The 11,734-nt window shown below is 36.5% G+C and overlaps 1 protein-coding gene across 1 annotated transcript; it reads right to left on the bottom strand.

The window, feature by feature from the left end:
• Positions 1 to 2,341: 2,341 nt before the first annotated feature.
• Positions 2,342 to 8,147, bottom strand: LOC110915266 (succinate dehydrogenase [ubiquinone] flavoprotein subunit 1, mitochondrial). The gene is made up of 16 exons (XM_022159934.2): positions 7,944 to 8,147; positions 7,381 to 7,548; positions 6,565 to 6,652; positions 6,333 to 6,479; positions 6,102 to 6,242; positions 5,927 to 6,012; positions 5,746 to 5,838; positions 5,152 to 5,215; positions 4,900 to 5,043; positions 4,255 to 4,442; positions 3,988 to 4,162; positions 3,753 to 3,923; positions 3,162 to 3,231; positions 2,959 to 3,079; positions 2,843 to 2,880; positions 2,342 to 2,746 (listed from the first exon to the last, which is right to left on the bottom strand). Exons 1-16 carry the CDS (start codon positions 8,022 to 8,024, stop codon positions 2,644 to 2,646), a joined length of 1,878 nt encoding a protein of 625 aa, XP_022015626.1. The 5' UTR covers positions 8,025 to 8,147; the 3' UTR covers positions 2,342 to 2,643.
• Between the last annotated feature and the right edge of the window lie 3,587 nt (positions 8,148 to 11,734).

Below are 11,734 nucleotides of genomic sequence, written 5' to 3'. Positions count from 1 at the left end.
ATTCTTTATTATATCTTGTGATGAAATCTTCCACGCTTTCGTGGTCTCGGCGCCATATATTCAAACAATCAGCTGGGTCTCTGGTATGTCTTCGTTGTTGAGAGAAGTGTGCGAGAAACTTTTCTCGGAAGTCGACCCATGATTTAATTTTTCCTGCTGGCAAACTGTCAAACCATATGCGCGCTGCGCCAACGAATGTTTGAGCAAACAGGTGACACCAAGCTGGCAGGTTCCATCCACCTGTTGCTCCTGCGCCATTAAAAACTTGAAGGTGGTCATCTGGATCTGTTAGCCCATTGTATTTGCCTACGTTGTGCGGTAACTTTGTCTTGTCTATAGCAGCTGTAGCAATTTCCCTGATGAACTTTGAATTTTCAGCCATGTCGTCTGGACGATAGCTCAAGGTGTAATCATGCTCTGCTTTTGGGTTGTATCCTGTGCGCTTGGTTGGTTTGTATGACTCGTGTTCTGGATGTGGCCTGCTGAACACTGTGCTTTCTCCTTTATACGTTGGGTCTTCTTCTTCGTCCTCCCATTCGGTGTTCATGTTGCGCGGGCCCAGACGGCTTTGAATTTGCTTTCTTTGTGGATTATGGACATAGTTGCTTTCCGTTTCGCCATAAGTGTCGCGCGTGTCGTGCGCGCTTGGTTTTCTGATGTGTGGCGCAGGTCCTTTCTCCGGACGTAAATTCCACGCGTTGATCTGCTGAGTCGTGTGCGTACTCAGAGACCGTTGCGGTGGGGTAACGAATGCCGACTGGTTAGCTTGTGCTTGGAGCAAAGCTTGTTGCACGCTAAGTTGTGTATAAACAAGGTTTATAGATGCCATCTGCTCGGCGTACCAGGAAGCCAGAGTTTTTCCTTCGGGTAGCCCTAAAAGTGCAGAGAAATTCAGCTGTGCTTGTTCCGATGGAGCTGAGGGGCCAGCTCCATGGCTTGATGTCTGCACTGGTGGAGGTGTTTGTTGGACTATCCCTGGTGGAGGTTGGAAAGTGGCTCCGTTTGTGGTCTGAGTGATTATCCTAGCGGGGGCTTGGAAAATGGGTCCAGTTGTGGTTTGACTAACAACCCTGGATGCACTTCCAAAAATGCTAGGAAAATCAATGTTTGTCTGCCCTTCTTGGATGGTTTCGTTCCTTTGGTTCCTTTGGACGTGTGCTGTGTCCGAAACGAGTTCAAAGGAAGAAACTTCTCCGTCTATGTGGTGTGAAGGGTTTTGTTCAGCCATTTTGATGAGTGTTTTTCAAAAAGAAAAAGAGACGAAATTGGTTTTGCAAAAAGCGGATGGTGCCAATGATGAAACACAGGATAACACTAAGGTTATACTGCCGGGTTGTTTCCCTAATGAGTTCAATCTCCCTTTCTTACTCGCCGGAATGACCTGGATCCTGCAAAACAGCAACACCGTTAGTCTCGTTAAGAGGGGAATATGGGGGTTTCCCTCTTAACCAGGCTCCGGCGTGAGAATAAGTACTGTTCTGAGGGAGAATAAACAGTGGGTGTTGAGTGTGTGAAGAAAGAGAGCAAGATGATCCAACCTGAATGATGAAGGGTCCTATTTATAGCCGGAGGGTGAAGGAGGGAGGAGCGGCTGTGCCAGCTGTGGTTGCGTGCCAGCTGTCCGACCAAGGGGAATATCCTCTTGGTCTCCTCTGCCATAGCCGGTGTAGTGGTACACGTGGCGCGCTTACGTTTGTCCACGCTGGAAACATCGTACTGGTGTTGTCAGCCCTGCCCCCTGATTTACCGCAGGCCTATGTGGCGCTCTGCGACTGGTGACACGTGTTGTCCTTGTCGGATAAAGCATCTTTGTTGCCACCTTGACATTTTCCAGAAGCTTATGGGTTACTTTGCTGATGTAGACGCCATGTATGATCGAAAAGGAGGTGTGGTCCCTGTCATGTAGGCAGTGAATTGGGACCATACCTCTTCACACGTTGACCTTATAGATTTTTTTTAATCTTAGCTTAAACTTGTTGACAGGCTGAACTAAAACACACTAAAAACAGCAATATATCACAATCCTAACGCTTTATTATTTCCGTTTCATGTCATTTTCATCTTCTTCAAACTATCTCCTATATAGGTAATAGCTTGCTCTCATCTTACCCTCCTCAGACTCTACTCTATGAGTGTGATTTTACCGATATGTTTATTTGTTTCAGCTAATGTCAGGATTATCTTCTAACCTTTACTGTTCTTTTTTTTTTTTTTTTTTTTTGAACTGCATCTCGACCAGTGCTATACATGGTCAAAGCTCGGTTGAAGAGGGATTCGAACCTGAGAACTCCAGGGCAGAAACCTACTAGGTAGTAAACCTTTACTGTTCTAAAATAAAAAATTCAGAACAAAAATATACGACACACACATCTTATTCCATGGATGACAATAAACAAACAGTTTAATGCAGGGTTTCAAACAAAAGCAAAAAAGGGCATTACTCTACTCTCCAACATAAATTACAACAAAGGCTGTGTTTTAAATGGCTTTATATGCAGGTTTGTCTTTGGCGTTGCACCAAAATTCAACAAATGCAACAATTTATTAACAAAATTTGGCAGTTGATGTAAATTATTGCTAACTTTTTAGAACAAGCAAAAAGCCATTTCTCGATCACCAACGACTAAAATCACTGCGAGATTGCTAATACACGCGAGCCTTAGGAGGGAAAGTCTCGACCTCGTCATCTAGAGTGTTCATGTGTACCGGCCTGTAATCCAGTCGCACCTTCTCATTCTCCCAGTATCTGCAGGTTTATAATATTATTGTATTAATATACTTTTCAGAATCGTTCAATCACATTTTGAAAAAAAAAAAATGGACATAAAGAAGAGACGGTTACCCGAGTGTGTGTTTCATCCAATTTTCATCATCTCTTTTCTGCAAAGTCGGAATTTGTATATGGTTATTAAAGAGAAAAAAGCGCGCTTCGTAACAGTTGAAATATTAAATACTAACCGAAAAGTCTTCACGAGCATGAGCTCCTCTACTCTCTTTCCTAGCTTCAGCTGAATGCATGGTGATACACGCATTGATCAAGAGGTTTTCCAACTCTATTGTTTCTATCAAGTCGGAGTTCCTGAAAAGTGTCTTCAATTTTAAGAATTTTGAAGAGTAAATGCAGACGTGTAATGTGTTGGCATATAATTATTCAAGTTTACCATATTAAGCTTCGATCCTTCAACTTAACATCGTGGTAGCTCTCCCATGCTTTGTCAATCAGGTTGCATCCTACAAAACAGTCATTGTTGACAAGAAGGAATCTGAGACATGCTTCAAGAATATTAATAATGTGTTCCTTAATCAAACAGTTAGTTTTATGAAGAGTAAAATGCCATTTTTCGTCCCTGAGGTTTGGCCAGTTTTGCGAATTTCGTCCAAAGGTTTGTTTTTCCGCATCTGGATCCAAAAAGTTTGAAATCTTGCCAGTTTCATCCGGCTCGTTAACTCCATGCATTTTTCTCCGTTAAGTCAGGGGTATTTCTGTCTTTTTTGTTAACTTAAACGGTAATTCGGTCTTTTTTCACTTTATGTAAAAAGACTGAATTGCCTTTTAAGTTAACAAAAAAGACAGAAATAACCCTGATTTAACGGAGAAAAATGGATGGAGTTTACGAGCCGGATGAAATGGCAAAATTTCAAACCTTTTGGATTCAGATGCGGAAAAACAAACCTTTGCACGAAAGTCGCAAAGCTGGCCAAACCTTGGGGACGAAAATGGCAGTTTACTCTTTTACGAATGAAAAACACACCTTCTAATAATGTCTCCTGAGTCCGAAACACAGCAGCATTGTTTTGCATTACACGCTGCATGTTTAATCTGATCTTAGAAGTAGGAAGTGAGCCGTTTGAATTTCTGATCTTGTCTAACCATGCAAGAGTCTTCTCTCCTGCATCCTTTTCCAATGGCTTTTGCTTCTCCCCTGTAGAGTAGTTAATTAAGCCCACATTCTAAAACAATTATACGTGTAGAAAAGAAAAACTAACCAGGCTTATGGATCTGTGCAACTCTATTTGCACAGGCTCGACCGAAAACAACAATGTCAAGAAGAGAATTTGCACCAAGCCGATTGGCACCATGAACAGAGGCACATGCTGCCTCTCCAGCCGCCATGAGTCCAGGTACAACTGCATCAGGATCATCACCTTTTATCGTAACCACCTGCATCAGGGTTATTTTTATTACGTTACTAATTTGTGAACTAAATATGATTAAAGACTTTATTGAATATATATAGCAATATGAGAGGCTACCTCTCCGTGGTAATTTGTTGGGATACCACCCATGTTATAATGAACTGTAGGTAAAACTGGAATCGGTTGCTTTGTAACATCAACACCAGCAAAAATGGCGGCAGTTTCGGAAATACCGGGAAGCCTCTCCTTGAGAACTTCTGGTGGTAGATGATTCAAGTGAAGGTAAATGTGGTCCTTCATGGGCCCTATTGAAAACAAATCATGGTTAAAAGCATATAAATTTACATATTAATTAATAATACTTTATTAGTAAATACACAGATAGTCTTGTGATAAAGACCATATTACGAGTTTGGGCCTTTCTTTTCAGAAGCTAAAATCATGGTCCCCACTATTCACTCCGAGTAACACATTAGGACATTAAAAAGTCTTACAAACTTACGTACAATTACCATTTTAACCTTTTATTTAAAAAAACAGAAATCTAATAATATTAGTAGCCCAAACACCCTCTTCTTCATCTCGCTAGACCTGGAAGCTCTGATGAGTTAAGGGTAAAACAGTCTTTTAGAAAACTCAACCGTCAAACACAAACGTCCATCCACTCTAAAGACCAAACATGTAACAAACATGGAGGACCAAAACCGTAACATGGCCTTACCACTGTATAACTAATTTTATTTTGGTGAGTTAATAACATACCTACACCACGACCTTCTCGGATTTCCATTGTCATTGACCTCGACACAACATCTCTTGATGCAAGATCTTTAGCTGTGGGGGCATATCGTTCCATAAATCTCTCCCCTTCACTGTTCCTTAAAATACCACCTTCACCACGGGATCCTAAGCATTGCATACAATAATCGGAAAATAATGAAATATCATCAGATGTCAATTTTTTATCTCACTAATAATGAACACTATAACGCCAGAGGGAAGTAGGAAACCAACCTTCAGTAATGAGACAACCAGCACCGTATATACCAGTTGGATGAAATTGTACAAACTCAAGATCCTGTAATAAGTAATGACCCAAAATGTTGATGCAACCAAAATTTTCTTTTTGAAAAAAGTAAATGCCATTCTCGTCCCTGAGGTTTGGCTAGTTTTGCGACTTTCGTTCAAAGGTTTGTTTTTCCGCATCCGGATCCCAAAAGGTTTGAAATCTTGCCATTTTCATCCGGCTCGTTGACTATTCATTTTTCTCCGTTAAGTCAGGGGTATTTCCGTCTTTTTTGTTAACTTAAAGGGCAATTCAGTCTTTTTCAGGGGTATTCGGTCTCTTTACATAAAGTGAAAAGGAGCGAATTTGCCCTTTAAGTTAGCAAAAAAGATGGAAATACTTCTGACTTAATGGAGAAAAATAGATGGAGTTAACGAGCCGGATGAAGATGGCAAAATTTCAAACCTTTTGGATCCAAATGCGGAAAAACAAACCTTTGGACGAAAGTCACAAAACTGACCAAACCTCAAGGACGAAAATGGCATTTTACTCTTTTGAAAAACAATGAGAATGATATAATGATAAAACGAAACTTAGTATACCTCAAGAGGAAGACCTGCACGAGCAACCATTGCATTTCCATCCCCTGTGCAAGTGTGAGCAGAAGTTGCCGAGAAATACGCTCTACCATATCCCTGGATTAAAATGAAAATGAAGAATGAGATAAAGATATAATATAAATATAAATTAACAAGAAAAACAAAAGATAATTAATATATTCACCCCAGTTGCAAGGATTGTAGAAGAAGAACGGAATCGATGCAATGTCCCATCTTCCATGTTCAGTGCAATAACGCCTTGGCAACTTCCTAAAAAAATTCAACAAAACAGCCACAAACAATGAGATAATATAAAGTAACTGAATACAAAAAGACGGAGAACATAGTTTCAAACGTACCATCACTTCCCATGATTAGATCCAAAGCGAAATATTCAACAAAAAACTGTGTATTATGTTTCATGGCCTGACCATAGAGGGTATGCAACAGAGCATGCCCGGTTCTATCAGCAGCACATGCACATCGATATGCCTGCCCACCTACAATTGTAATAAATAGAAGTCAAAGGCAGCCAGATTTTTCGAAATAGTATGCGCGGATGATAATCAAATTAATACAGTATGTCCAACCTTTTCCAAAGTCGAGACTTTGACCGCCAAATGCGCGTTGATATATTTTTCCTTCTTCGGTTCGAGAAAATGGTAGTCCGTAATTCTCAAGCTCGATTACTGCTTTTGGTGCTTCTCTACACATGTATTGGATAGCATCCTGGTCACCTACACAAGTTTAAACATGTGTGTATATTTAGTTGCGTATCAAAAGCTAATACAAACATATGTTAGAATATTACATAGTACATACCTAACCAGTCGCTTCCCTTTACTGTGTCATACATGTGCCACCTCCAGTCATCCTCGGTCATATTCCCCAAAGCAGCATTAATTCCACCCTGCATGCGTTAAAAAGGAAGCAAGTTTTTATCACAAGCACATTAAAGAACAAACGAAGGCGTGCGTATATAGATTCATAGCCTAGCTTAGTATATCAAGGCAAGCACAACTAGAAGGCTAGAAGCTAATAATGGAATGCGATTAGGCCCAGAATTCACTGAATAAGTACTTATTTGTGAAGATCTTGTCCTGAAACTTAAAATTTTTCATGTTTGGGTGGAAGAACATTGTATGTTTTGTTATCAAGTGACAATGTGACATATACACATACATATAACATAGACTCATAGACCATAGGAAACTTGTGACATGATAATGAAGCATACAACGAGTCACACTTCCTGTCTTTTTGCCTCTCTCTACTAGTTTTCTAGCTATACTTCACCTTTTTTGTTCACTTTCTGCACCACCCTTTATTAGTTTCATGTTATTGAGCATCAAACTATTGTTTTTTACCCAGCTAAACTTCTCATAATAGGCCAAGTGTTCGAATGCTAGCACTTTTCCGCTAGTCATTTTATTAGAAAGGCTAAGTCACACACCCTCTAATCCTACTCCTAAATACGAATCCTAAAAAGTACCATTTCGTTGCTTGGAATTATCTAAAGTTCCAGACATTTCATGCTTATATCATCAAAACATTAACGAAATCCGTAACTTGTAACATATAATCAGCAACATAAATCAAACACAAGGATGAAAGTCTAACAACCAACAAAATACAAACCTGAGCAGCAACAGTGTGTGAACGAGTCGGAAACAGCTTGGTAATACAAGCAGTATTGAATCCATGCTCAGACAGCCCTATAGCAGCTCGAAGTCCAGCACCTCCTGCTCCAACCACTACCGCATCATATGTATGATCCACAATCGTATACGATGACCGTCCCGTGTCCTATTCAAAACAATCCAAAACAACTCATCAGTCATCACAGCTCATAAAAACCTAAACTCATACAGCCTAAACAAATTTCATCATACACAATTAACCTTCAATCAACAACACAACTCATATAAAAACCTAAATTCATACAACCTAAACAAATTCATTATATACAAATTCATCATATACAATTAATTAACCTTTAAACAACTCAACATAAAAACCTAAATTCATGCAACCTAAACAAATTTCATCATATAAAATCAACCTGTACAGAACGTAAACATAATTTCATAATCAAATCAACGAAAAACGATAACTGCTTGATTAAATCCGCTAATACTTACAACAATTTATGCTAAGATTAAACCTCTACCGATTCAAAAATAAGAAAAACAAAACTGTACCGATTGAGATGAGAATAATCTGTTGCCGGAGATCGATCGGCGGGATGGAATGCGAAGGCCACGTGTCACGCTCCGCCACATCTCTATATGTGTATCGATCGATGTATGTATAATCACAGCTAAAGCTAAATTTGAACCTTGAAGAAGGAAGAATAACACTACAAAATCAAAATGGGAAAACGCCGAGGCTGCGGAGAATGGGGTGATGTAATATATTAATATAGTCGAAAAGTTTACGAAATTGCTCTTGTTTTGTATCTTAATTACTGAAATGCCATACATCATTATCTCGTGATTCCAATTACTAATTTTATTACTTTTTTAATAGATAAAAAATATATTTAACAAAGCGTTTGTTGACTGTTGAATGAATGAGATAAGATGTTCTCCTGATTGGGGAGGGTTTTAATAATTTAAAGACGATGATGTAAAATTTGAGAGTAATTTTAGTGGGGGTCTATGATTATGAGGTTCTTCTAAAACTTAAAAAGGGGCTGTTGGTGTCATTTGAATAGTTAAGTGTTGAATTAGTAAGAGGATTGAATTATTAAGGGGTTGTTTGTTTATTTCTTAATGAGGCTCTTATTGATTTAGACCTCTTACTCTTACTGGTTCAGCACTTAATGGTTCAGACTGTTTGTTTTGTGAGCAGATGTCTGAATGGTTCAGACATTTGCCTCTGAATGGTTAGGTTTTATACAGAGTCTGAATGGTTAAGATCTCTAATATGAATTGGTCAGACATTTGCCTCTGAAGGGTTATCTTAATGGTTCAGGCCTCTTACTGGTTCAGCACTTAATGGTTCAGACCTCTTACTGATTCAGCACTTAACCATTCAGAAGTTGCCAAACAACCCCTAAGTGCTGAACAAGTAAGAGGTCTGAACCATTAAAAGCCAGTATAATGCTTAACCGTTTAGAGGCAAATGTCTGACCAATTCAGATTAGAGTTTTTAACCATTCAGACTCAGTATAGTGCTTAACCATTCAGAGGTAAATGTCTGAACCATTCAGACATTTGCTCGTGAAAGAAACAGACTGAACCATTAACTGCTGAACCAGGAAGAGGTCTGAACCATTAAGAATCTCATTAAGAGGTAAATAAACAGCGCCTAAGTCAAAACATTGACTTATTAACCTAATCTCTCACAAAATAAGCAATCCCAAATAACTTTTCAACTTTTAAAAAAAATAATAAATTAAAAGTCGGTGAAAATAAGCAATCCCGAACACCCCGATATGATCATATGTGAAATGGTTTTCTTGCTTTAGTTTATTAGTTTTTAATCTAATCATGTTTCCATAATTATAATATTATAACACGTATTGTGATTGAAAATTATTCACACATTGGTTGATCACGGATGAATTCAAACATGAGTTATGTATTTCTTATGTTAAAAATATTAGCTTGATCTATGCATACTTAAAATCATGTGCCCGAGCATAATTCGTGTAACCTATTTATCTTAATGAGTATCGAAAGGCTTCTAGCGTAGAGGTATGAAGGTGTGTTGAGTTATATTCATTTTCCTATGGTTGAGAGTATGGGTCCTATAGTAAACATTGTCAGTGGTGGATCTAGGATTTTTTTTTCATCGGGTTCCTTTTGGTAGATTTTCACTAGTTTTCACTATTTTTTTTTAAATCATATAAAATTTCCACTATTTTTTTCATTTTCTTTCAAACTGAGTGGGTTCCCGGGAACCCTCGAAACACCCCTGGATCCACCACTAAACATTGGTGTAGAACTAAGAGGTGTGTTAATCACGTTAAAAAAATACACCTAACGAATCGAACGGGTTAACGGGTTGTAAATATGTTGAAAGGATGTAAATGAGTTATAATCAAGATGTAAATAAGTTGATAGATAGTAAACATATTTTAATAAATAGTTGACGTTGTAAAATATATATTTTATTATTATTATTATTATTATTATTATTATTATTATTATTATTATTATTATTATTATTATTATTTTCTAAAATCAAACTGTGTTATAAAACAGGTTATACATCACATTTCATAATCTAATTACTTAATTAATGGTATAGGAAACTAAGAATAATAAGAAGAATAGTACTAGAGTGGGCCTGTAGCACACGGCAAGCAATCTATGGCTGGTAGATAATTTGGACGCGATGATCCATTTATAACCCAACATTTAAAGCTTACGCGGGTTCCTATGCTACCACTCGTTTGTTTATTAAAGAATAACAAACTATGCCTATGCCGTCATTATTTATGGAGAACTTTAAAGTCATTGGTTTTTTTTTTAAACGACTAACTGCTTTCCACATGTAAATTTACCCTTTCGGAGTCAGGGGCGAAGGATTTAAGGGGCGGGGAGGGGCGTCCCCCCCCCCCTCCCGAACTTTTCGGTCAGTAGTGTTATATATGTACGTTTTGTATAGTATTTTGTAGGTATATACGTTTTCGACCCCCGGTTTTATAAAAAAGAATTTAGGTATATACGTTTTCGACCCCCCGGTTTTAATTTTTTTATTTGTAAAGCCCAAATAAAATATTTAATTAGTCCAAATATTATAGCCCAAATCATTATATTTGGTAAAATACTATAATGTATACTAGCTTACCACCCCGTGTATTAACGGGTTAAATGACGAAAAAATGAAAATTATAAACTTGTATATAATCCTTATTAATGAGATGACTTATTTAGATAAAATAGTAAAACAAAAGAACAGTTATATTTTCGCTATTCAAAATAATTTTCTAAGTTTTCACTTCTCTTTTGAGATACTACAATCCATTTTATTATGTCTTAAAAAGAAGTAACACTAAAAAATTAAAAAAAACAATGATCATAAAATTGTAAGTATTTTAAAAAAAAATTGTAAGTTATGAGGTTATGGTAAATGAATTGTAATTAAATTCTACTATGTATATTAATGATATAATAAATACTTTGATATAAATACTATTTTTAGATATATGGATTATGAGACAAGATACGAAAATCATCATTATATAGAAAATATTACATCTTAAAAAAATCATACTAAAAATAAAGTATACGTTTAAAAAAGTAGGACTAAAGTTTTTTAAACTATAAATTTGAGCATCTACAACAACTTTTTTAATTAGTAGTTGACATTTAAATATTCAAATTAAATTTTTTATAATATTATATAATGTCTTTATTTACCATGATGATAATGTCTTTAGTTGCGTAATATAATTGAAATTAAGTTTAATATTTAAAACTCAATGTTATTAGGAAGTTGGACCATTTTTAAGATGAAAAACAGATTGATAGTATCATAAATTTAAAATTAGAAGAAAATATTGAACACGTGTATTACACGGCTTAAGTAAATAGAATGTTATATACTTAGTAGCAAAAAAAATGTCTTTTAAAAACCATTTAGTGTTCGCTTTAAAGATAATTTGGTACTTTATTTAGATATAATCCGCTTGTAATTTTAGTCTTCTAAGTTATATACTATAAGTACTTGTACATGTGATTTGATACTTTATTAGTAATTATTGTTTACATCCAAATAATATATTTTATCTTAACAAATATATATGGTTAGGGTAAAATGAAAATTTCTACAAGTTGTGAGAACTTAGAGAACTTGGCCTTACAAAAGGTTTTTTGAATTTTTTTACAGGGGGTGTGAATGAGCGGTTAGAGACTCAGGACGTTAAACTTTTTGATTTTAGATTTAAGTGATTAAAACCACTAAAACATAGGGACTCAAAAAGTAATTTACTATTATTTAAATTTGAAATTATACGTTTGATCTCTAACTACATTAAATA

This window comes from Helianthus annuus, chromosome 16 (assembly GCF_002127325.2).
Source record: "Helianthus annuus cultivar XRQ/B chromosome 16, HanXRQr2.0-SUNRISE, whole genome shotgun sequence".
NCBI lineage: Eukaryota > Viridiplantae > Streptophyta > Magnoliopsida > Asterales > Asteraceae > Helianthus > Helianthus annuus.
Note: the sequence above shows the minus strand (reverse complement) of the source record. Positions and strands in the feature narration are given on the sequence as shown.

Excerpts from the sequence above, each read along its gene's own strand:
- LOC110915266 (XM_022159934.2), bottom strand. The coding sequence starts at position 8,024 with ATGTGGCGGAGCGTGACACGTGGCCTTCGCATTCCATCCCGCCGATCG. Across the intron at positions 6,653-7,380 it reads CACACACTGTTGCTGCTCAG|GGTGGAATTAATGCTGCTTT; the intron begins GTTTGTATTTTG and ends TAACGCATGCAG. Across the intron at positions 6,013-6,101 it reads TCTAATCATGGGAAGTGATG|GAAGTTGCCAAGGCGTTATT; the intron begins GTACGTTTGAAA and ends GAATTTTTTTAG.